General features: G+C 35.0%; 1 protein-coding gene across 6 annotated transcripts in view; it reads left to right on the top strand.

The window, feature by feature from the left end:
• The window catches only part of DACH1 (dachshund family transcription factor 1), a 352413-nt gene that overhangs the window by 212548 nt on the left and 112749 nt on the right, over positions 1–27116 (top strand). For 3 of the 6 annotated variants that reach the window (XM_064645856.1, XM_064645855.1, XM_064645857.1), the window contains exons 4-5: positions 24316–24471; positions 25035–25207. In XM_064645856.1, coding sequence (XP_064501926.1) covers positions 24316–24471; positions 25035–25207 — 329 coding nt within the window. The remainder of the gene's footprint in view (positions 1–24315; positions 24472–25034; positions 25208–27116) is intronic. The other 3 variants (XM_064645860.1, XM_064645861.1, XM_064645859.1) reach the window with 1 other exon arrangement.

The raw sequence follows: 27116 nt of genomic DNA, 5'->3' as shown, positions 1-27116 counted from the left end.
GGTTTTGCCAGAAGGTAACGTATTTTAAAAATAGAAACTTTGTTCTGTGTTATATGTATTTAAAAATCCTAAATTATTTACAAGTGTAAATGAGCAAGCACTCCTAGACTAAGGTGTGATGTTCTTTTATTAGCTGAAGATTGCAGGATATAAATCACACTTTTCTGGACAATGCTGTGCAGATTATCTAAAGATTGCAAGAGAGAAATGTTCCACTCAGGCTTTTTGGGTGGGCATTATGCAGCTTGCTAAGGAGTTTTCTACTCTCTGACAATTCACTGTTATGAAAGTGCTTGCAGCAAGGAAGACATCAGCAACTTGATTCAGTACAAGTACCTTGTACCATTTGGAATGCCCTCGGGCATCCCATTTGGCTTCCAGCTTCCACTCCTGAATGGCAGAGATCATATGCAGCTAGGTGCTCTGTCATATTTGCAAGCCCTGTGGGGATACATCAGATATCACAGGGCACCTGAAATGACAGCAGATTTCTATATGCAGGCAACTGAATAGACCGCCAGTGCTTGCAGTCGCATGTGCAACACAGTTCCCTGGTCTCAGGGAGCAAACAGTATCACTAATATGACAGTAAAAATATTTCAAAATTTCTTGCTTGCCTCAATTTACATTTGTATTAATGATCCTTTAAAAGATTTTCTTTTCTATAACATCCAGAATTAATAATATGGTTGGTGCAACTAATATTTAGATAATGATATGATTATGTGATCTCTTATGTGTTTTAAAGTTATTTTAGTAATTCTTCTTGGCCTTGTCTAAATAGAAACAGTTTATAAAGAGAAAGAAGATAAATCATGGTGGTTATGACTTGGCATAAAGGAGTTTTGTAGAAATACGACTGGTCGTATTGTGTCCATGATGCAGACCACCCCAAGTTTGCACCAACAAACGTCTCCATTAAGAATGTGATGCTTTTCCCTTCTTTGTCTCTCTTCTCATGGAGCACTCACAACACTATCACTCTTGTAATTGACTTCTTTTTTGACAAAGGCATTTTGAATTTCCAACTTTTTATCTGCTTGCATGTGCATATATATGCATCTTGTACATTTGGTTTTTTGTATGCAGCTTGATGCAAATCTCTTTTGCCCTTTTACGACACTTTTCTCTAAGCAGTAACAGCCTTTTTAATCAATGTGTAAAAAAACCATTAAATTCTCATTGATACAGAAAATAAATCGTCTTAAAATTAGTTTGCTATTCATAGTTCAGACATACACATAAAGGATTTGCAGCTTTCTCTTGCCATTTTTGTTATATTTTTTGCCTGTTCTGCTCAATTTGAAACCTTAAAAAATAATTTAAAAAAAATCAGTTATGTCCAGATTCTAGGGTAGGAGATAAATTGAAATTTGAACATTATAGCAGGTCATGCTGAGGTAAGAAATGTAAGATTTAACATCTAAGGTTAAATCATCATGAGGTACAATGATCTCAGTTGTCACTGCTTTTGTGTAGGGGCAGCTTCGTTACTGTTTCTGGTGTCATTATAATATTGGTCATTGTAATCTTCAGAGAATAGTATAAAACAAGTGATAGGGCTACTGCTACTGGTACAAGAAAATGTAATTTTCCTCCTTTTTTGCTTTCAGACTACAAACAATAAATCATTTTGTTTAAGAGACAATAAAGCACCAACTGGGTGCTGGTTTAATTCCTATCAGGGGAGGTTTTCAGTAGCTTTCTAAAACAAAGTAATTAGAGAAGGCGTTCTTTTATGAAAAAAATTGATTATTTTTGTATATCTCTTGTGTTCTTACAGGTGTTAATCAGAGTAGAGTAAAAAAGGTTGTATTTTACTTCCATTTTACATCGGAGACATAAACGTTATAAATCAACTGCAACAATTACAAAACACGTAAAGAAAAATCCCAAGTGCAAAAAGAATTTAGACATAAATGGCTTCATTGTACTGATGAAGGTTGCAGTTGTTTAGTGGGAAAAGAAAATAATAGGAATCATAGCAAATAAATGAAAGAAAAGGATGTCTTGGGTGAGGGGAATGGGAAATGTTTCTTTAATAAAGTCAACATACAGAAATAAAACCAACATCTGCTCCTCGTTTCTCTATTTGATTTCACTTTTAATTACAGAACTTCATAGTTAAGGCAATTTTAGTAGATCTTTAACTTTTCCTTTTTTGTGGTTGAAGCTACTGACCAAGCTCTAGAGGCACTGAGTGTGTGTTCGTGCTCTTTTATTGGACTTTGAGTAATATTGCCTGATGGTGGACCCTGTTTGCCTTTCGAGGGCATGTCTCCTGGGGTTTCCCTGGGGTTTTGTGCCCTCCAGCTACTGAGCTTAGCTCAGTGGCTCCAGTTGTTGGCTCTGGTGCATAGGGGAGGTTATGGAAAAGGTTTAACACCTATGGATTTACTGCTTACCTTCTGAGTATCCTTAGATTTCTCGCATTGTAAGTGATTCTTCTAGGTCTTTATTAATGGGGAGAAGCTATGTTTGTATAAGTATGGATAGAGACAGGATGAGCTGGAGACAAGATTCAGCCAGGGCTTAACTGGATACTTCTGTGGTTCACAAGCAGCAAATTTGCACTACTTGCAGAAACCACCTTTAACATGTGATTAATTGTTCTGCCAAGAAAAGATAGATATATTACTGGCTTTACAAAATAGTATTGTAATACAGCTTCACTTTGACATACTAATTGATTAATGGATAGGTGAATTTTGCTGGTTCGTGAGCCAGAAATAATTGTACCATGAGCGTTGTTGGGGTATGACTGCAGTGATTTGAATAAGGGAAAGTGCACCTGTTGTAGGGTTCTGTATAGTTAAGAAATTTGTCTTGAACAGGTGAAGAGGTGAAGAGTGGTGTTCCTGATGGATTTCTACTCAAGGATATCAGCAAAAAGCTGTATAGACTAAGGACATCTAGATAATTGTATTAAATTTTGAAAATTTGGTAGAGTTCTTTGCAATCATGAATTCTCTTGTAATAAGTTAATTTCACCAAATAGCTATTTGAAAAATCCCCAAATTATTTTTATGATATTCTATTTTTCTGAGCAATATATCATCAAAATCATATGCAAAAATCTCTATGTGGATTGCTGAAAGAGTATTTGTGCTGTATTGTCCTTTCATATTTCCTAACTGATAAATTTGCTTCATCCCAAGTAGGAAATAACTGGCATTGTCATGAATATTTTAATTTTTTATTATACTTAATAATCTGTATGTTAGTATTTTCAGTATACATGCTTACATTCTTAATCAAAGCTGTTTGGGAGATCCGCTTCCAAAGCATCTCTGTTCTCCATACCGCAATGACCCTTGGGCCCAGGCATTGCATTGACTCCACTTTTCAGTGTCTCCTCAGAGTAACAGAGATGGTGTAGGAAGGGATCTAGGCTTTCTGAGACTTGCGTGACTCACTTTTGTGCTTTGAAATGAACTAGATTCAGTTACTATGATCTGCTTTTTTAGGGCCATGCTATGAGGTCTTATGAGAGCTGTCTAAATCATGTTGTTGTGATTGCTCTTGATAAGCCAACTATAGTCAGTGGCCAGAACAACATCTCTAATTACTCAGGATTACTGAAAAGCATCTAAGCATCTTGTCATACGTGCTGTAGAGTCAGCTGTTCCAATAAGTAATTTTTATGGTTTTGAGAAGTTGCTTCACTAAACCTTGACCCAGTGTGCTATATAACTAACTGATTTACATGGAAGTTCTGGAGGTTACTTCTCACTACTCATGTATTACACATGGGTTAGTTGCCTTTTTGATCTCCATTAATATTGTGCACTCGGAAGTGTTCTTCAACTTTATGATTGGATATTTTTTCAATTTATAATTTATTGTATGCTCCTATTCTATCAAAATAACTCACTCACTCTATCATATTGCATACATCTTACGGAAAATATCACTGAACTGTGATAACATGGTCTTAATGGGTTTAACACTCAGTATGCTTAATCATTCAGAGTATATTACTGTGACGTTTTATTCTTTATGTTTATGTATGTCTCATTAAGTGACCTTTCAGAGAGCAAGGAATAATCAGTTTATTCTACTATGTGTGGAAGGCAGGTATTACAGAAAGGTTCCAACTCCACTCATGGGGCTTCTCCAATAAGAAAATTAAAACAGTGACTTTTCATGGAGTTCTGGTTTGCCGTGGTATTTGAATGTTGCCCTGAAAAGTCTTTCTCTGCAGCCATGGATACCAGCTTCAGTGCCCATCAGTTGTATGCAGTAGGTGTATGTTGCATCTTGGCTACAAGATGAGTAGAAACACATTCTGTTAGCTCTGTGGTTAACTGAGCCATCTCTCCTTGCCTCACTTGTTCCTGATATTCTATTTTAATTGGCTATTATGGATTATTTAAATTATGATTGAGTCCCAAACTGACCCACATTTCATCTTTAATTTAGAAGTTTGGATTTGTATTTGTTTAATGAATTGTCATTGTTTTAACTCACTGACAATTAATTGGACAGCCTAGGTCAAACTCCTGGCAGTGTTTTTTTCTCTGCATGATCTCATTCTTACTCACTGTCTGAGGCCTCTTTCAGCTTGAGCATGGAGGGAAAGGTATGCCCTCCAGCATGACATAAAGCCTCAACCATTTCAAGATGGCTGTTTGAGACTGAATGTAGAAGATTTCAGCAGATGGCTTCTAATTACTTGAGATATGCCAAAGTGCTGAAAGGAGTATTAGTATTTTCAAACCTAAGGGGTAGCTGTACCTGACACAATGTGAGTGGCATGTGCATTAATGTACCCATGTCAGCATTTATTCCATCTACAGTTTCTGCCATGAGCTTTATCACAGATAATTGTCTATGATATGAATGGAACTTCCTTGAGTATTGTTGTAATAGAGCTATAACTAATAAACCTATTACAGAAAGTAAAAGAAAATCCTATGCTTTTTAATGGAAAGTAGAAATAAAGCGACAATCTATATTCATACTCATTTTATCGAGAAAGCTATGGAAACTTTGAATTAAAATTATCATTTTGACCTTTTAGTTGAGTTTATAGGCAAGTCCCTTTTTATCACGAGCAATTTTTTTTTAAGATGCAGGGAAATTACTGTTACATTAGTTGCATTAAATAATTGAGAATTTTGAGAGAGATATGTCATGCTCACCTTACTCACACAGTTAGTCTCAGCAAGGTCAAGGGACTAATTGTGGACCCAGTGTGCCCTAAGCCAGTTGCAGTACATAATTGCATGCTGCCCTGGGAGCAGCGTAAGAAGGAAATTGTGACTTGAAGCGATTCTTTTTAGTGTTCTAGGGGGTAGGGTCAAAACTAGCCTCAGTGTCTGCTCCCTCCCTTCCCCTACCGGTGGGTGGTGAGTCTGCAGAACTCATTTCCCCTCCTGGGCTACCATCTGTGATACGATAAACCAATTCACAGAAGAGAAACTCAGAGTTTCTTTCAGGAGGTTTGTGTATCAAACCCTTCTGATTCCTACATATTCTCGTACATCTCTGTTCAGAGTATTTAGTTTATATGCTAAAAAAAATTAAGAGTTTCATATGATAACATGCAGAAATTTTGTTTTGCATTATTTTAAAACTTCCTTGTAGGACCTTGTGTTAATCAAGTAGTGAACTTTTGATGTTGTTTGATTTACTAGTGATTCTAAGACTCAGCACAAACCATTTTTCTGAGCAGCTTGTTTAGCCTTAGAAAATGTCACCAACTAGAACTATTTATGCAAGACATTCCAAATTCCTGTGAGTTGAGTGGTGTGTATTTTAGAATTTTTTAACCTCCTCGCAAAATTACCAACTCCCTTTAATTTCAGCTCCTTCTAGGAATATAATCCAGTTTCTCTGGGAGAAAACAAGCAGAGTCATCAACGGTATCTTGTATGGACAGAAAGGTGTATTAACAGAGGTAGAATGTGTCTCTGAGCAGCAGATCACCACTGAACTTTTGTCAGGGTGTGCTCTTTGGGGCAATTTCGTCATCACCACAATAGATATCTCTTCAAGCAAATACTTTTATTTCTGAGTATTTAAAAAATAAACCCGGTATAAAATTGTCAGTGACTTTGTTAATGCCACTTTAGTAAAATATAATACTGGTTTGTTTCTTTCTTTTCTTTTTCCTTGGGTTCAGCTAACACGGAAATTCGCTTATCTTTCTCCTTGTTATAGTTTATATATATATATATATATAAATACTGGTAATAGCATCTGGCATAATTGAAACAGGCACAGTGAATTTTCCTTTGAGGAACAGTGTACAGTTATTATTGCTAAACATGAAGTTACATGAGTTTGCTTGCTTAATACACAAAGAGGTTTGTACTCAAGGAGATGTCTTTTCTTTCTGTTGCCTGCATTCTTAGGCCTGTTAAATGATGCAATGTTGTGGTCTTGTTAGACAATAAGAGAAACAAGATTTCTTTACTAAGAATTTCAAATAACTGTATGTAATCATTTACAGAAGTATTTTATTTTAAAAAACACTATTGAAATAACATTGAGATAAACAGTTTTAGCAGTATTTCAGTGCCTGTACAGACATTATGGGTATTGATTATTATATGTACATTCAGAAATCATTATAGTAAGTATATTGCATTTACTTGAATTACAAGATTCTCTATAAAAAATAGTTTGACCAGGGCTCATAGCACTCCGATTTACACAATTTGAAATCTGCATTTCATTTTTCTTACATTCTGTACTCACTTTGCTGCCTTCTCTCTATGGCAGAAAATGTATAACTTGTGAAATAAACACTGTAATTTAGGTTTAATATTTTATATGGCTATTTTTATGTTTACTTTAAATATCTGGTAGGAAAGATATAGCTGTATAATATAAATAAAGCTCAGTGAAATCAGTAGCCACAGATTTTAGTAATCAGTATGAATAGTAAAGTTTACTCTTATCAGATGACCCCCAAACAATCAACTCTGCACCACAGAAGTGTTATTTAGATTTTGATAGACTAAGATCTTGGTGTCCTCTGGGAGGAAAGAAAGTATAAATACACACATAACAAACATGGTCCTTGAACTTTTCTACGTCTGTGTGCATCGGTACATGCCAAACATAACATACTTCAGTTTATTCACCTTCAGGCTTCTGCAGAGGCTATTAGATTGTATAATCTGCAGAGGATATAATCTGGAGAGCTTCTTCTTGCTCAGCTCCCAGACCAGCTCTGCAAGAGGCTCTGCTTTGGTGGAGAACAGTGCTGGTGGTGTCTTCTGATCTTGGCTCTCTCTGGATACAAGAGAAGAGCACACTGAGCCACAGATATGCCCTTTCTGCATCCCGTGAAGCAAATCTGTCCCTGTGCGTGTTTGACACAGGTAGCGTGAGTAAGGGCAGGAAAAAATTCAGCAAGAACTTCCTTTCCTCTATCATTTGCCAAGAGAATAGGAGAAACCTGTCAAAATCCCTTAACTATCTCAGCAGTCAGCATGTTTGCATAGTATGTATAGATTCCAGGATAGGTACAGAACTGTTGCAAGCCATTTGCCTGAAAATTAATATTTTGACACTACTGTGCTTATAATCTAATGCTTTCTTAAGGGTTATAACAAAGCTTTACAACAATATAAAAATTAGTCAACAGAGTGTTTTGATATGACAATGCTAAGCCCAGCGTAAATGTCCAGCTGCACCTCAGAAGCCTGAGGTCTCTGGCACGGCTGGAAGTGTGGGCATGACTAGGGAGCTGTCTCCAAGATGATAATGCTTGCCCAGCCTCAGGAACACCCACCAAATTTGAGATATTATGATACACCTGTGGGAAAAACAGGGATTTTTCTTTTTTTCTAATATAAATTGAGATGCTGAAATCATCATGAACTTGTAGCAGAGATTTTTAAGAAGTATGAATGATACCAGGATTGAAGATAAAATTACAAGAGTTGACAGTGCTGTAGATGGCATAAACATTTGTTTTTAGATACCTTTAGAAATCTAACACATTAAACAAGAAATCTATGAAGAATAAATTATTCTGAAGTGTCAGCTACATCAGCTGGCACTTCTTGTATACTTTTTATACAAGTCACACTGTAAACTGAAATGCAAAGTACATATGGATAGGAAATCCTTTTCCTGTGAATTGTCCAATCAGTCTTGCATTGTTTGAAATTCCCATCACCGCATACTTACCACCTTTTCATTTCGTAAAGGAAGATTGTGAAACTTAGAGGCAGCAGCATTAAACCTTTGATGTTGAACTGCAAAAAGAAAATAGTAGCAGACAGATTAAAGTAACTAATAGAAAAAAAAGTTAGTCATGAGTCTTTACTGCTAGTTAAGGATGTATGGATATTATCAGGAACAAATGATAATGTGTAGTAAGTTTGGTTTATGTGAGTACTGTTTTAAATTAATTAAAGAGTAGGAAAAAAAGGTCATGAGTTCCTTTATTAGTATCTGCAGATATAACCCATTCTGCAGTTTCTGAGCATAGCAGAGATCTATACTCAGAGACTAAACAGTGAATAAGAATCTGACTATCAAAAAGCAGTTGCTGCAATGAAAGTCATAATCAATCTCTGTATTTATAATTTTGTATTTCATTGGTGACTTTCAGCATATTTGCCATAACATAGCCATGTGCAATAATAAATATCTCTGCACTTCATTTTAGTTTTAGTTTTAAGTAATTGCATCCAGTAGGTGCCTTGATACACAAAAGGATTGTATAATCCATGTAATTGTAGTTTCTGCCTATTCATTTATTAGCCACATTTACAAGCAAGATGTAGGTTTGTATTTTTTCAAAATATGTGCTTGGTAAGCACTAAATCTAAGACTTATAAAAACATTATCAATATGTTCTAATTAATATTTGCTCTTTTCCTTAAGCTATTGTAAGGATACTTAATGCATAGCTTAAAATTAGAGTTGACAATTGCAAATACAGCCCAACCAACATAGTAATAAAATCAATACTTACATTTCCCTTGGGGCCACTATTTACTGTTTGCTGTGCCATTTCCTTAATGGAATGGCAGTTATGTTTGCGGAAACCTTGTAACTATGATTTTTGTATTTTAACTAAAAGCAGCTTTCCTGAAGTAGTATGATTAAAAAAGAATCTGGAATTGCTTTCAGAAAATTGCTTTAAACGTTTTGCAACCAGTTTTAACAAAGACTAAAAAGAAACATCTTTTCATAGGAAATGTCACTGAATTCTAAGATGAATTATTTGTGATGTCTGAAGTCCTTTCAGTTGCATTGCAATAGGCATTTGCCTTAATCTTGAAAAACTTCCCCGATTTGTTTTTACTTTCATTTACTCAGTTCAAATTGTTCTTAATCGCTGAAAGCTCATTCCTGTGTGGAGTTCTGCAATGTTCTCAAAGTGTACAAGGGAGTCTGGCAGTTTATTTGACTTAGCAAATTAAAATAATGGAGGAAAGTATGATCTTTGAAATGAGTCACTGCAGCTGTTGCACAGATCTAATTCTAGTCTTCTGACTTGGTTCTTCTTTCACTGAAGTTTATCATTACCTTTACCCGTCAAGGCAGCAAGCATTTCTGTGCCTTGCGATGTAACTGTATAGTAGAGAAAGCATGCTATAGTTGACATTTTTAGTGGACACAAGTGTCCTATGTGTTTGCATATTCAGGAGAATATTTCTCTAATGATCCCTGACAAGAGAAATGAGCATCTCAAAGAAAATCTGGGAGTCATCATGGCTTAATAATTTGTTCCTTATGGAGTTCTGCTGACCATGCAGTGTATTCTTGGCATAGTTGAATTTAGGGGAACAGGTTCTGTTGTATAGCATGGCCACTTACTTTGGCTCGACTGTGAGGGACTAATTATTGACTCTAACTATTAACTAATTATTGCCTTTGATCATGTAGCCTTATACCAAACTTTTGCTTTCATTGTCATTCTGAAACTATTATTTTGAATAGCATTCATATAAGCGGGTCACTTGTAGTCTACATCAGTGTCTAATTATAGTCACTTTGTGTGAAATGTCTCCATTTCAGGATCTGCTTTAATTTTACTTGTTAGTGAAATGCCAAAATTAAAAAATATAGAATGCAAAAGAAATTTTGAAATATGGTACTTTGAAAGCACTGAAATTAGAAATACCTTTTTTTTTTTAGTGATGTGGAAACTATTCATATATTGAAAAATATGTATTGTATATCTAATAAATCCATAAACATATAATATAAGACAAGATATAAACCAAAAGATGTTGAATGGAACTGAAAAAAAATACCAGAACAAAATGGAAGTTCAGGATAAGGTACTTCTATCCAGTTTGGAATATTTTATTATACAAATTTTATTTAAATTGCAATGTTCCTTGTAACTTTTCTGTTAGGATGCTTTTAAAAATTATGCTGAATGTTGTCTTTTAAATGCATATATAATAATGTGGAAACTTGTATACATAGTACAGTTTCTGTATAGATTTCGGTAATCATTAATTGTCTTCAGCAGTCACTGTTATAACTTTGTAAAATTTTAAGCTAAAAGTTTTATCTAAAATATCTTTTATGTCTGCCCTCAGGCCATTATTCATTGTTCTAGGTTTTAACAGCAACAATGATTCAGTTTCCACAGAGAACAAGTCAGGAGAGAAATAGAAATATCTTTCAATATTCAAATATTTTCATTTGATTTTAATACTTCTAAGCTTTGGAGGAAGGAATTAAAATTTGTCATTAAGATGACAGTGGAATACCTGGTTCTGATCAGTTAAAAATCAGTCTGAGTCTGGCTAAGATAGAAATTCCTGTGATTGTTTCAAATACCTACTAGACTCGTTTAGAAACTGGCTGCTCTCTTGCAGCTGCACTGGTAAGGCTGACACACTCAGGCTGCTAAACCTGCTCTCCATCACTTTTGCAAGAAAAGAATGTTTTTTTGGAATGTCTGACTTTTTTTGTCTAAATTATATTGGTGCTAGCATTTTCAGCACTTCGTGTCTGTTACCATAGAAGAAAGTCTTGCTGTTTGTTTTTTGAATTTGGCAGGTCAATTCCCTGCACTTTACTAATGCAGTGCTTTAGAACCTCCTTCAGGGATACTGTGTTTCTTGACTAATTCGCTAGATTGCCCGGAATGGGTTACTAAGAACAATCTGTCTTCCACATATACCTACAAAAACTTGATGTAGACCTGATAGAAACTAGATTAATCCCATCATCAGAAAACAAACACCTCATGTACTTTAAAGTTTGTTGCAATATGATTTAATTCTTTGAGTCTTAGAATTTGTTTATGCAAACCTGCAGTATTTAGTGGCATCAGCAAACTTCATTTCATTAATATTTAGTCACAGCAATTGTGTGAACAGTATCCCAGACCCATTCAAGGAAACATATTTTGAAACAGGATATTGAAAATAAAGTCCATAGGACAACAAAAGTCAGCTTACATGCTGATGTCAGCATTTGTGTGTGGTGATAAAGCCAAGCTCTTTCCATGATAAAGATAAATTCATATCCAAATCTTTAATAAAAAACAAAACTGATGATAGCTGTTCACATTAAAGTCAGAAGCATCTTGTAACTCTTCCTGGAGGCTCAATTGTTAGGAACAAAAGTTATGTCCTGTTAAGAAAAAAAAATTAATCACTCAAGTTATTACATAGGGTGTGCTGTGTATTCCAGGTTCAAGCTTTATACTGAAGCCTTTGAAGAGGCTGCCCATACCTACCAAATGTTGTAATTGATACAGAATCATTGCTATACAACAGCTGCAATAACAAGGTGCTGCTGCCTTTACTTTAATCTACCTCTCTTTCTGGCAGTTTATTATGTTTTGAATTTATTCTTTTGTAGATCTGTGAGCTATCTTTCTTATGGAAATTAATCTTTTTAAAAGATTTGTACTCTCATTTTCAAACACTAATACATTCATTCAAGTATCCCATTATTCAGAACCAGCTGGCTTTTTATCTAGTGATATTTACTTCAAAAAGCCAAGTTAAATGGTATCATAGATTAATTCTCAGGGCACAGGAAAGCTTTTTTAGAGAAAAAGAGATTTGGTAATTACTTAGAATATCGCAATAAAATCACAGAACATGTCAAAAATGCGTTATATAATCTGTCATAATACAAAACTTGAAAAAAGTTAATTCACTGAATTGAATCTAATATGTGGCATCAGTATATGATTTTTAAGTGGAACATTATGTAAGGATAAAACTTTGCTGTGATTTATAATAAGCTATGTCATGATTTTTAGTTATGTGTTTTTTCTTTGGAGAAAGCACTGAAACTTCAAAAAGGGCATTATCCACTGAAATTTCTTACATAAATCAAACTGGAAATAAGACACATTTTACAATTCAATTTAAGATCCCACAGAGACAATAATGTTGCAAGCTGTGCATTTTGCAGAGTAATATAGTAATGTCTAGTTTGCATTTTTGAAAAACCAAATTAATCACACTTTATTGAATATGTTGAAGCAAACCTAAAATTCATCTATTATTAAAAAACTTGTGCAACAAACACAAACTATATTTTATACATAAAGGACAAACTCATTTATTCATTAGGTTAAAACACTTGGAGTTTGCATTTTGTAGCTACTAAAGAAGTGACATTTGCTATCTGTTCTCTTTTTTAAATTTTTCAAAGCACTGTGTTGAAGCTAATCTGCTTGAAAAATTGTACTAATACTTTAACATAGTGTCAATCCTGAAGACTGCACAGAAGTCCCTGTGGAAACTAAGGGTAGTCTTGATATTTAAATTTCCTTTTTTAGTGAATCACTTAGCAGAACAAATATTCTGTTATCATATATCTCATATTTAAGTAACTTATTTTATCCCTTGATAAATTAACCACAAGATAATAAACTTTTTAGCCAATTTTTAGCATCCTTGAGCTAACATGCTAAGACACCAGTTTGAATTAAGACTTGTATCTTTGCACTCAGCTGTGCTCAGACTGGTACATCAAAGCAACAAGAATGAAAATTTGGCCTTAATCAAGTCTCACTGACTTCAAGGGAAATGGGATTTCAGTCTTAGTCTTTGAAAGGGAAAGATTTTAAAATTATTTGTAGATGTTTTCCTGTTTTAGAATATAACTGTGGAATTACGTATTCTATGTCTTGCGGGGCAGGTAAGCTGCATGCCAAATTTAGATGCCAAATATCAGGTGCTTCTACCTGTAATTCCATTTCTAGGAATACTGTTCTGGCCTTTAGGCCAAATTTGATTTCTAGGATTTGATTTCTGGGATAATTGTTGCCTGTTAGCACTGTGTCTGTGCATTTATGTCTTGATGATTTAAAAGTGAGAAATGCAGCTTTTTATTTTTGTCAGAAATCTATATTGACTGTACATGAGAGAGCTTGTTTGCAAAAACAAAGCTTTTGAAGAAATGTTCTCTTTCATTTTAAAGAAAAAAAATTCAAATTAGAATAATAATAAAAAAAAGATTTTAGAATTTGGAAAAGATTTTTTCATAATTTTTCCTGAAGCATCAGAAAAACTTCTAGGCCTTGTCCAATATTTAAGCAGCATAAAACACATTGCCAGCTCCAGTAGTAGAAAGATTTGAAGCAACTCTCAGGTGCTTGGCCACCCTCATGGAATCCACACCAGCGGCTGAGGTGTTTTCATATGGTTTTGAGAACTTAGGATAAGTGATGACCTACAAATACCTGATACAAATCCCCCCACCATGACAGGGTGGGTGGAACTGCATGATCTTTAAGGTCACCTTCCAAATGATTCTGTGATTCTGTCATTCTGTACTGAGTTGATCAATGTAAATTGCTAATGGATGGTAACATCTTGTTTGTAGGGCTTAAGTCTGAGGGACTTAATACACAGAAACATCTTCTTCCGTTCAGTGTGCAGAGGACTGAACACAGGTTGCTGAGAAGGCATCTAGCCCACCTGTTATTATGTAATAGCCACCAGTTATACACTAGTCAAAACTTGTTCAGAAAGCAAGAGATGAGAACAGAGGTTATCTTTGTCAACATTGTACCTACAATTCTCACCTGGAGAATATTGTCACTAACTGAGTCAAGGTAGGGTGAACAAAGAGTACTTTTTTGTCTATGTGTATACCTATTGTCTCTCCTATTATGCAAGTCCCCTCATCTCTGACCAGCTGAATTATTGATCGTGAAGAAAGATTGCATGGAGCTAGGAAACACATAAGATACATAAGACATAAGATATGTTCTCATGTCTTTTTCTTACCACTGAAAGAGTGTACCATCCTGATTTTTACTAAATGAGATCTGGATGTAAATATCTTGCTGCAAATTTTTTCTAAGACACAGTTAAAGATATTGTTTAAAGTACACTTAGGACAGGTGTGCCTTCTTCACAAATCGGTTTGATATAAGATGCTAATACATAAAAATGACTACAATGAATAAAATTCATGTGGGCCTGGTAAAGTTCAGAGTACTAAATCTTGATATAATAGCTTAGGTGAACTTCATTGTCCTAGAACTATTACAGGAAAAAAAAAAGAGACAACTGTAAAGCCAATATTGAAGAAATTATCATAACATGCTATCATTTAATGACAATAGGCTTTTGTGTCAAACACTAGCTTGACTGTTTTGTCTCTTCCACATTAGGTGAAAATTTTTGCCACTAGACATGGCTGTTGGTAACAGTGATCCAGTCATTTTTTGAAGTAAATAAATATGTTGTGTTAAATAGCTTTAAGATAGTGATGTCTCTCCATTTTAAAAAGGGAACAAAAATATTATTAATTAGGAAGTAGTTATACCCTCCTCCCCCCAAATAAAAAAAATCCAAGGAAATATTTGAGAAATTTACTGTTAAGAATGTATCACTTCCACATTTCTACCGTCTTAATCCAATTGCATACTTTTAGCTGCCTTTGTGTTTAGATTTTACCTTTGATCATTTTTGTAAGACTCCACTCAGAAAAAAAAGCAGCGGTTCTGAATAGAGTAGGGTATCAATATATAAACAGAGAATGTTGGTAGACTAAATCTCAAAGAGAAAATGATCCTTTTTACATAAACAACAGCAATCATGAGAAGCAGTTATAACAGATATGCATTTATATGTAGATCTTCCTTACTGAGGGAAATTCCTTGTAGCCTGTTGTCTGTGTATATGTACTGTTTCTTACAGTATTTTCACACTATAAACCCTATGGGGCCGGGAGTGTCCACCTGCTCTAACTGTCACATATTATTACTATTACTACTGTTACTACTAGTCATACTAGTTGTCATTTTTTTCATTGCCATCCTGAGAATAAAACAATAAATTACGTACAGAAGCAGTTTCAGAAGTCCTGAAACAAGACCCAGGATCCATAAACTGTTAGGTAAGATTTCCTTCTTTAAGTAACAGAATGTCACGATCATCTGTCTTGGGACATGAAACTTTAGAAAAAAACCTAAGGGATTAAGTGTACAATGAAGTTACTGTAGCATAGTGAAGTACTGAATAACAGCTGAGCTGTAATAATGTATGTGCTATTCTTGAACAAGGGAAGCATAGTCTAATTTTGTTTGCTAGGCTGTAAATAACTGGATTTTGAGTTGGTGGACATATATTCTGCCTTTAAAAATCAAAGTATATGAAAAGAAGATATTTTTAGTAAGATTCTAGCTCACAATTTGTTGTACCATTTATGTATTTACATGTGTAGTTTGTGTGTGTGTGTGACGTAAAGGTAGATATGTACACACAGATACGTACGTGTGTGTTCAAATAACATTGAAATGGTGAAGTTGTGTACCTAAAAGCTAGAAAAAGGTATTTTTTAATAGTAGTAATAATAATATTAATAGTAATAATCTCTGGATTCCTTTGAGAAGTGAGCCTATTACATGCTGCAAATTCACAAAAAGTTTATATGAGACCTAAAAATTGTAGACTGTATCAGAATGGTCATGAGAGAGCTAAACCAAAACTGCAGAGGCAACTCAGAAGTAAAACAATTCCTCACAAAGCTTTGAGTTAGCACCTGCTTCCCAAAGGAGGAGGAGATGGCTCTGTGAGCCTCTGAGCTTGTACAGCCTGCTGGCTTTCCTGCAGAAGTTTTCTAGTATGGAAGAGACACAGCATCAATTTGAAAACCACAGTGCCCAGCCCCATGCTACACATCAAGCCAATATCTGGGCAAACACAAATCTCCTTTTCCCTGAACAGAAAACACATCCATGTGCTCTGGAGAGTGCCTGAAACTTGCTGCAGCTGGTGGGGTTTCATGCAGCCAACCTGTGGTTATTTTCCCAGAGAGCACAGGGTTGTAATTGCTATGAGACTTGCAGTCAACTTTGCTTAAGACTGGATATTAATCTGTTGATTAATAAGGACTGATTTTTGACAATTTTGCCTTGTTTCCTAAGAAAACGACTAAAAAATTCAGTGAGTAAAAGTCCAAAGAATGATGTTTAACAAAGCATTCTGTGTGCAACCTTTTATAGCCCATGTGCTGTTAAGACTTTGTGCAGCATTTGTGCTGGAAATTGAAACATTTCTTTTCAGTTCAGCAATTTAAAAAAAAAAAATCATCAATAAACAGAATTACCTGTGATATGTCAACCTCCCTGCTTTGCTTTCTTGTACCTGGTGCATCTTCTTCTAAATAGATTGAACAGGAGTTTACAGAGGCCTTCTGGCTTTTAATTTCAATGCTTTCAAGCCCAATGTATCTTGCATCATTTATTTTTCCATATTTTAACAAAGCTGAAACAGGTGGGGTAAAATGTGTACGAACTAATAGGATGTGTCTATTTACAGAAGACATTTGGAAACTTAGGATTCTCACTTTTATGCAATTACTCTATAAATTTAATTTTTGCACTTCAGTATATTTACTGAGAGTTTTCTACTATTTTGGTTTTTTAGCTTATAGCATTACAGAACTATCAGCCATACTTAGGTGTCCTGAAAACCTGCAGGACTTTGCTTCTTGAGTTAAAGAGTCAATAATTAGATTATTATTTTTTAAAACTTTTTGGGTCATTTGAGAAAATATTTTAGTAAAGATAAAGAAAAGGGGGAAGACAAGTTCCTAAATATATACATAGTATATTGCTTTGGATTGCTTTTTTTATTTTTGAGCACTGCTAATATCAAATTAGAAGCTGTAAAACTCAGAGGTAGTAAGGATCAGAAATCGGAGTCCCACCAACTGAGGCATGGCCTGAATCAGACTAGTGTAGGCATTAAGCACAACTTCCATATCCAAATCTATATTTTCTGCAAAGCTTAGGCACTTGCTTATACGCCTGAATCACTCAGAAGTTCAAATTTGCATCTTTCACCTTGGAGAAGTTTCTGGGTCTGTCTTAGTTTCCACTGTACTAAAAAGGAAGCCTATTATACTGAGCCTGTTATGCTGATTATACAAACCAACAAATTCAATGAGGATAACTTCTTTCTTTATAAACTGAAGTAAGAAGGGATCTTGTACTAAAAAAACCTTAAAACCGTATTTCCCAGAAAATGTTCTAAATATGATGTTATATACTCCTCAGTCAGGCATATTCACTCTTACCTCTTCCCTAGGCATACAGAAAATATTACTATCCACAGTTACATACAAGGGCATATAGTAATATATTAATTATGTATTAAATGGAAAATTTTTATTAAAAAACCCCTGTTTTTATTTTATAAAAATAAAACCTGTAATTGAGATGTTCACTAAATACTTTGTGATGTTCATTGTGCTGAAAGAGAGATAAAGAAAATGTAGTTTTCTGTCTATTTTGTTTGACTTCTGATGGCTCATTAGTCTTTATATTTAAAAAACTCTACCTCAAGGGACTAACTCTACTTCTACCTTTCTGGTGTGAAGTTAACAAATTTGTGCAGGTGTTCCTGACAATAAAATGTGGCTCAGTTTTTATTTTTCTGAATACAGGATTTTTTGCCACAGATTTATTTTTACATATCTAAATTGCATTCTTATCTTAGAAGATCATACAACATTAAAAATAAAGTGGTCTTTATCTATGAAATAAGTGCAAGTTAGATCTTAGTAAAAGACGACAAATGGAAAATCTATTTTTAGGTAAATGTCACACAGCCTGTAACTTAGTTGCTGAGGTTTCAGTTGTCTTGGACAGTTTCATAATTCATTAAATTGAATTTTAAAAAGCTTTTCTTGTGTTAATCTTTTTGATGAAATAATGAAGGATTAGTATAAAATATATATATCTTCCATTGTAACTGTAAAAAAAATTCTTTCACTTGTTAACTTATATAAATTCAGTAGTTTCTGATTAAGCCTATACTGTGATATTCAGCATTTAGAATTCCATCTTATTTACTGGAATTAACAGTTTCTACTACAGGTTTTATTATCAGAATATAAATATGGAAGAAGGTGTGTTAAGTGGGTACAAATCTGGCTTATGGTGCAAAATGCAGTTGTGATTTCTTTGCCATTGCCACAAAACAAGTATGCAATAAAATTAAGACACTGAATGAAGCAGTCAACATGATTGAGGCTATAAGCTGTTTTTCAGATTGCTACTGCTGTCAGCAAAGAAGAAACCATATGTGATTCCAAAGGTTCTTTTGGCTTCTCCTTTATGTATTTTTGTGGGAAAATGTTTATTGAAGAGTAGTGTGTTTTGGTTTTTTTTTTTAAGAATTTGGTGCTAGACATGTATATGCTCTGTTGTGATAATAGCAGAACTACAAATACCAGAACCATCACCCTACTATTTTACAGAAAATTATAAAACCTTTCAGTTATGAGGCCACATTGTTCATGGCCTATTTAAGAGCATAAGCATGATTACATAATAAGAAAATGTCCAAACAATACAAAATTTCATGTGGGGGTAAAAAAGAAAAGAAAAATCCTTATGTAGAGCCAAATAAAAGAAAAATCTTAGGAAACGTGCTATTTTCCTGTGTCATAGTACTTGCTTTCCTGATCCCTTTGTGGTCTCAGAAAAAGGGGTAATGCATTTTTTTAAAGTATCAATAATATTAGACAGATATGGTTTACATATCGCAAAGGTTGGGAGTTTTTTTGTCTTTATTGATGTAGCAGTAGCATAGAGGTATTAGAAGAATACCTCTTTCTGTAGATGTCTGTCCTTTTTACAGTCTCATATTGCAGGTAAATACTACAGCTGATTTTAGGAAACTGAATTATGCAGAAATCAAATCTCAAATTTATAGCAATTAAAAGTCTAAAGCAGCAGGATTTGATTTGGACCATTTATGAAACTGTTTCCTCACTGTCAGGAGGCTAAGATTACCAATTTTTAGCATGGTGATTATGCATATTTTCCAGTGGACATAAACAGCCTAGATCATAAATAGTCCACTTTGGAAAAATGAGCCAACACAGCTGATACTGATGCTTTGTTTGGTAATTGTTGCTGAGATACAAAGTGTTTCAGGAAACACAGAAGATAACAGAAAGATTAGAGGACTGAAGGAAGATCAGTAGCACTCAAAAAAAAATAAATTGTGGTTTGAGTTGTTAGTAGGCAATCAGGCTCTTGTTTGTGTTTTTGCTATGTGATATTGCTTGTGTATGTAATAGTACATGAAACCATCCCTTAGCCATGGGATGGGATTCACTTGCCTGAAAAAAGGCTTGAAGTGTTCTCTGGAATGCCATAAAATATCCAAATTTTCCACATGTGAGGAAAGGGAAGACCTGAGGGTCTGCAAATAGCCTACTTTTAATTTCTAAAAACCACCTATGATCAAGAAAGGTTTGACTTGGTTGCCTAGACGTATTTATGCTTCTAGCTGAGATGCCCTCAAGTATCCTGCCTGATCTTCACCTGCAGGTGCTGTGTTATACTCACCGACCGTATAAGACATGATTCAAATTATTTTGACCATCTCAGGTGTTTTGTGTTTAGGCCATTGAACTGAGTCTGGGAGAAGTGTTACTGTAGTCTCTGGAACCAGGAGATTCAGATTCAGCTGACAAAGGTAGGTCTGTCTCCCACAGAGTAAACTCAACAAACAGTTCTCCAGAGCCCGTTGGCTGGATCTCTGTTGACTATCACAGGAATTAACTGTTCAGCCCACGTTGTAGGAACCAAAATTTAAGCAAACTGAGTCCTAGTGGGGATAGAACGAGAACGGAAAAGGAGTGTGCAAATAAGAATAGTATTTGTAAAAATGAACCTAGTACATTTAGATCATTTGTTTGGAAGGCTGACATTGTACAGTGTGGTTTTCTGCTTAATTTTCTTTTTCTTGGCTGCATTACCTTCCAGTCCAGAATTGTTTCAATTTATTATTACCATCCTTAGCTACCTAATTGTGCTACTAATGAATACAAATAATCCAAGCATCAGGCTTTTACAGACCCACTTCAGTATACAAGTAGTGGTTTGTTGTGTAACTGCTGATTATGGGAGAAGGTAACTCACATTATGGAAAATATGTGCTGAAATGTTGGTGATGAGGAAAGCAATGAATTCTGTACTACGCCTTTTAAATTATGAAAATGTATTGTCATTTTTGTTCCATTGGGTTGTCCATCATGAGTAAATGTGAGATCATATGAGCCCGGTTTTTAAGCATGTGTACTTATATTTGGAACTTCATTTCAATTTTTTGAGTACTTGTATTAGCACTATTGCACATGAAATACGTAGTTGGCTACCAAATTGCCTATTCAAGTACATATGTATGGGGTTCGAGCACTCAACATTAAGCATTTGCATTTCAAAATTGGATCCCTTATGCTTGAAAGCTTTGAAAATGCTACTCTGTGGTCAGCCTAGTGCAGCATCAATTGAAATGCTGTTTGAATGCAATGTAGAGCTTCCAATTGCTGCTTCAGAAAGTGTTATGCTGAATCTGGAACACTTTGCATAATTTAATTAATTATGCCACTAAAAACTGATTTTCTCTCAATTTAAAGCAAACAGCTTTTATGAGGGTGAACTGAAGCACCCAGGGATATCAGGTGTCCAAGCTTTTAATCCTATTACAAAGACTTGACAACCACTGATGGAAACTGGAAAAACATAAGCCTCCAGCAGGGCAACAAGTGAAGAGGAAGAAGGCAACAGATTTTTAATACTCTTTGAAACCACTGTACACATTAAATCAAAATCAAATGTAAAAAGTGACAGAACTGGTAGCTTGCACTTTGTTGTGCAAGCAGAGAATAGTGTCTAAGGAATAACACTTATTTTGCTTTGACATTAATGAAAATAACTGTTTCCTCTAAGAGGAAGAGTGTTCTGCTCAACTAGCATAAGAAAACCACAGGACTATTTGCGTCTGTGTCTGTTCACTTAAAGTGTTGATGAGTACAACAGCCTGCAGTTTGAAAGTGGTTTCTAATGTTATGGATTTGGATTCTGTCTATAAATCATTTTCCATGTAAATAAATCTTAACAGATGATTCCAGACTACAAGTATTAAAGAAACTGTCACTAGCTAAATGCTAGCCTTGATACTTCACTTTCTGAAGCTTGTCTTCTCTCTTCCAATTTATTATTGGGTTCAATATCATGCTAAAACAGTAGACACTGTAATTTTGAGGCAGAAGGGGGTACTGATTTAGAAAAGCTCTAATTTCTGAGTCACATAAGCAGAGCCATAATTTGCAAACTATGACTGACTGTGAAAAATTCTGTGACCAGGTTAGGAAGGGTCACAGCAGAATTGACTCCATCTCCATATTGAACATCACCATGTAACATAAAATCAACTGCACTGTAGAAGATCTGGCTGATAAATAGGAAAATACTACTGAGAATTGACCAGCCCTATAAAATGCAAACAACCTCCTTGCTTATAATACTAACAAATATTCATATAATTACTAATATATATTTGTGTTCTTCCTATATAGAGAGATGACATATATATATATATATGACAAAAATCTCTCTCTGTCTCTCTGTATATATATACATATATATATATATATATGTATGAGACAGAGTACACGTGTCTCAAAGGGGAAACAGGAGTTAGCAGAGCTCATTGAAAGAGCTTTAACCTAGATTTGAAGGGAGGGGATGAAATCAAACTCACTAGAAATAAGCCTGGAGGAGGTGCACCGATGTTTGAGGGACAGTGTGTTAGCAAGGTCATTTGCTCTGCCATCTCACTGGAGGTAGAGGATGGAGAGTCATGCGGCGGCAAAGACAAAAGGATTATCCATGTGTTAGAAATCGTGGACGCGTCTGAGAATGATCATGTAGGAATTAAGGCTTCTCGCCTTAAAAAAGGCAGTCAGATCAATAGTCCAGCTGAAGTGCATCTACAGCAATGCAAGCTGCATGGCCACCAAATAGGAAGAGCTGGAAGCCATTGTGCAGCAGGAAAACTTAGTTGCCAGCATAAAGACATGGTGGAATGACTTCCACAGCTGGAGTGCTGAAGTGGATTGCTATGAACTCTTCAGAAGGGATGAGCGAAAAAGGAGAGGCAGTGGGGTAGTGCTGTATTTTAAGGAGTGAAATATGTATGTCACAGTGGTAAAAAGCAGAAAATTGGAGAATATAAAATTAAAAGGAAAAAAAAATATTTTTTCCAGCTAAGATTTAGCTCCTTCACTGTTTGTTTAAAATTAAGTTCATGCTTTTTGAGAGTGTCTGAGTTCTCAAAATACAAAAAAACATGTTCACTTATCAGAGGTGACAAGATTCAAATCATATATTAACCAGCTCGACTATGTACACTGCATAAAGGTTATGACAATTTCTTGTAAAATAATGAAAGTATCTCATATAATTGATTCTTTTCATTGTTTCATAAAATTGCTTTGTTTGATAGCAGGAGAGTTTGGACTGAATTTTCATTACCTACTTCTGAACAATTTACACTGGGATTGAGACAGTATTGAGCTAATGAGTTAGAATTTATATTGAGTCTTAACTGTCTTCATGAAGTAACTAGGGAAAGAAAATCATGGCAATAATGGAGTATTTTTCATTATAAACTACGTTGTACAGCTTTTACAATCAGGTTTTTAATAGATCTAGAGAAATTAAATTGGAATTCTACCAACTTCTGTGCTTTTGTCATCCAGTGAAAATGATGTTAAAATATCTCAAGACTAATGGGCTTATCCCCTTTCTACTGGAGTACGAAGGAGGTGGTTATTCCTGTTGTTTTTCAGGGCCTGTTGTTCATTAATGAGTAAGATGTATGTAGAAAAACATTCAGGAATATGCACTTTGCTATAATCTCTAATGCTAATTAGAAATTGAGCATAGATTAAATACATCTTGACTGATGTTGTCCTAAAGTCCTTATTAAGAGATATTCTCATGAAAATAGTAGAAACTTTCAAAGTCAGGAGGTTGAAATTGTGCTCTACATGAAAAAGGAAGCAATCATATATTGCTGATGGGTATTTTAATAGTGCTGAGAATGCATGCATATATCCATATTTATTAATATATTCAAGCATTGTTTATTGATCGTGTATGGTAAATAAACTCATACAATGAGTGTATAGATTACTTTGCATAAACATACATGTACTCAATCTCAGCATTATACATTATGTTACGCACTGTGAATAATATAACTTGTCTGATTGGAAGATTTTAAACTTTTCATTGCATATAAATATACAAATTAATAATGATACATGAATTGCCGTTGTCCTTTATATATAGTACTGTTCTTTAATTGTATCCTGTTCTTTAATTCTGTGGGTACTTTTTATGAGGAAGTCTGCAATAGTGAAATAGGGTGTTCTGAAATAAATTAAATTATTTCTCGTCTCAATACTTACTTGTCCACATTCTTCCTTGCTGTTAGTCTGTTCCACTACCAGAAGACTGAAAGAATAAATGTAATCCCTTACATTTTAATTAATAATATGGAAAAAAAAAGAATATACAAAATGGAATCATCAGCAAGCACATATGCATGCATGTTGGTGCCCTCAATAAATAAAATTTTTAGTTACTTCATATGTTTGTTTATCCACAAATACAGGAAAAAAATGTCTTTAGTTGAAATTTTAATTGGCATAACTGGCCATATTCTTTGGTTAGACATTTTGCAGGCGAAAATATTCTCTCATGTATAAAACAAATGCCATATATAGTTTTACTTGCTAAGTATGGGAAAAGTATATGTAAAATATACATGAAGCGCAGACTTCATGTGAGTGAGCATGACTATAACACTTCTAGGTTTGTGTGCTAAATATTAACTTTAAAAAGTTATCCTTACATACCTCTTTCAGAGGGTGGAAAAAACCCCTAAAGTCCTTCCCTAGCCCACCTATTAAAAAAAGAAAAAAAAATTGCCACTTGCAAAAAAATAGATTAGATTTCTGGCCTTGCTTCCAAATCCAGAAATTGAAAATTTGGAGTCTTCATTCATCCAAATAATATATATTCATTCCCCACAGGCAGCAGTGATGGTTCTTGGGATAAAGAAAAACTTCAATCTCCCCCCACCCAAGGATCACAGGCCTCTGTTAACCACCCCAGCTTGCCTGGACAGCATAATGTTCCAGTTAGCCATCCTCTCAACCCTCTTCAACAGAACCACCTTCTGCCAAATGGTACGGGTTGACATCTTTCAGCACTAACATCAGCAGTTTTCTAGTTCCTGATTTTTTTTGGTTTTTTGGTTTTTTTGGGGTTTTTTTGTGTTTATATAAATAGGCAATGAAAAAATCAAGGATGTGGGGAATACTGGAATACTTCCTTTAAAGTATTAAGCAGGGGAAGTGGAGACAGTAAAGAACAAATATGTATGCAAGAAAATTGATACTTAAAATAACTGCTAACCTGTGCATCAGTGGCATAATAATGTATTGCTAAGGCACCTTACAGCAGATATTAAAAACTATAATAAATAGCCATTGCTTAGCAATGATATACATTACACTGATATGAACAAACTAAGAGGTCTAATAGCCTCTCCTTGTGGCTAGAAATCCTCCACGGTTGCTAGGGATTCACCCATGCGTATCCCAGAAGAGAACTGACATAGAGCTGCTCTGTCCTGCAGTGTGAACCATCTTGTCACCCATCACTTGAATATTGTCCGTCAGGAGAAAAAGAAGACAGTGTTCAGAAAAGATGCATAAACCTGTATCCCCTTTTTCTTTTCTCCCAACAGGATTGGAACTTCCTTTTATGATGATGCCCCACCCATTAATTCCCGTGAGCCTACCTCCAGCATCTGTCACGATGGCAATGAGCCAGATGAATCACCTTAGTACCATTGCCAACATGGCAGCAGCAGCACAAGTGCAGAGCCCTCCATCCAGAGTTGAGACATCTGTTATTAAGGTAACTATATATAATGAACCAAACCAAACCAAAAAAGCACAAAACTGTAACACACTCCCAACCATCATAAAGATGTATAGGTATCAAATGTTCTAAGGTAAGTCATAAAGTCAGTATATGCAAGAAAACCAAGTGTTGTGGCTTTGGGAGCACAGTAGGCTGCTAGTGGCCAGTGTTATCTCAGTTTCCCTCCCCCTCTCTAAATCAATGTTATAGCAGCACTTGAAGCATTTTCATACGAGATGCGCAGCTTTGTGATTTCTCTTATTTCATAGGCCATAATCTAATGGCAACATTCCTCAAGATATCAAGGAAAAAATTACTCTTTCCTTAAATTAGAAGAGATTGTTCTTCCAACTTTAAAATCTAAGAATTTGAAGTGAAATGCAGCAAATTATCTGAAGAAGGCTGACAGGCTTGATACTGTACCTCTGCAGAACCTAAGTTTGCCAAATCCCAGAACAAATTAGAGTGAAGTTGCACAGAGCAGACCCAGTAATCTGCAGGTCAGAACTGTAGTATTGTAGAGATATCTGTTATCCTGTAACTGTGTGTATTATTTTAACCGTAGACAGTCCCAAAACATAAAATTTTCCTTATCCTGGAGTTCCTTTACTTCTTAAAAAGTTTATTCCTGTAACTCGTCTAGTTGAAGAGATAGTTTTCTTTTAATCTAAGTGAAGATTTTAAAAGTATCTAGCAATTTTAGGCTCTCTGAAACATTACAAACACTTTGTAACTGGACAATCATATACATATATATTTTTCAAACTCTTGCTTACTTAAGCATTTGTTTGTATTAATAATCTATACTATATATGTCTGTCACTTTTGAAAATACAACTATCTCATATTCATGCTAATATCGTAGCTGCCAACTTTTGCATAACTCCTGGCATAACTTCCTGTGCAAGTTGTTTGACAAACTAGGTTTTGTGTTCCCATCTGGTTTGGACATAAGCATAATTTAAAAATATGTGGATTAGAATGAAAGGTTTTAGATGACCAAATTAACCAAAATTCTCTTTAGAAAAGTGTTCTTACCCAAGGGTTTCTGTAGAACCTGATGGAGACATTACCTAAGTGCTGCTGTGACTTCTTCAGTCAAGTCCTGTGACACACTGCCCACAACACATTTCTCCTACAGCTACATGCATAAACGCAAGTGTTAATCTGTGATCCAAAACTGACTTATAAATGTAAGATCTTGTTGCATGTAGTTATTTCAATAATACTGTAAGGGCAACAATACGTGTCACGTATTGGCCTCATAAGCCACCAGCGTGCCTGTAGCAAATGTGGATAGAGCCTTCCCAAATCTTCGTTCGCGAAGCCCAGCCATGACTGTAAGGGCTAAGGAACTTATTCTTGCGGGACTTTCCTACTCGTTCCTTCAGCCCCATTGTGGTATAACATATGCCTAGATTTACGTCCTCTGTTTTTATCTATGGCAGATGAATATGATCATGTGGATAGAGGTAACGTAGCCAAGTAATTATGTTCCTATTTTTTAATAATGAACAGGATTGAAACATAAACCCCAGGAACTTGAAAGCGTGAGGTCATTGTTAGGGGATTTTCTTTCCATGAGGATAGACGTAATGTCACTGGCAATTTACCTGTTCTTCACTAGGCATAGTCAGAGGCTGTGATTCAACGTCCATTAAATTATCTGCACTGAGTAGTTGAACAGGAAACTGTAATCAGCATACTTTTTGAACCTTGCACTGGCAATGTAATGTTTATGAATAATAACTTATACTACAGTCAAAATAAATAAATATCTTAGAGAATAAATGTAAGTGAGAAGGTCAAACCTTCTTTTTCTTTATTTTTACAGGAAAGGATAAATAGTACAGTTGCTGTCTTTCATGAAACTGTTTGTTATTACGATTATAGCTTCTGGTTT

The sequence above is a fragment of the Pseudopipra pipra genome, chromosome 2, assembly GCF_036250125.1.
Source record: "Pseudopipra pipra isolate bDixPip1 chromosome 2, bDixPip1.hap1, whole genome shotgun sequence".
NCBI classification, from domain to species: Eukaryota; Metazoa; Chordata; class Aves; order Passeriformes; family Pipridae; genus Pseudopipra; species Pseudopipra pipra.
Note: the sequence above shows the minus strand (reverse complement) of the source record. Positions and strands in the feature narration are given on the sequence as shown.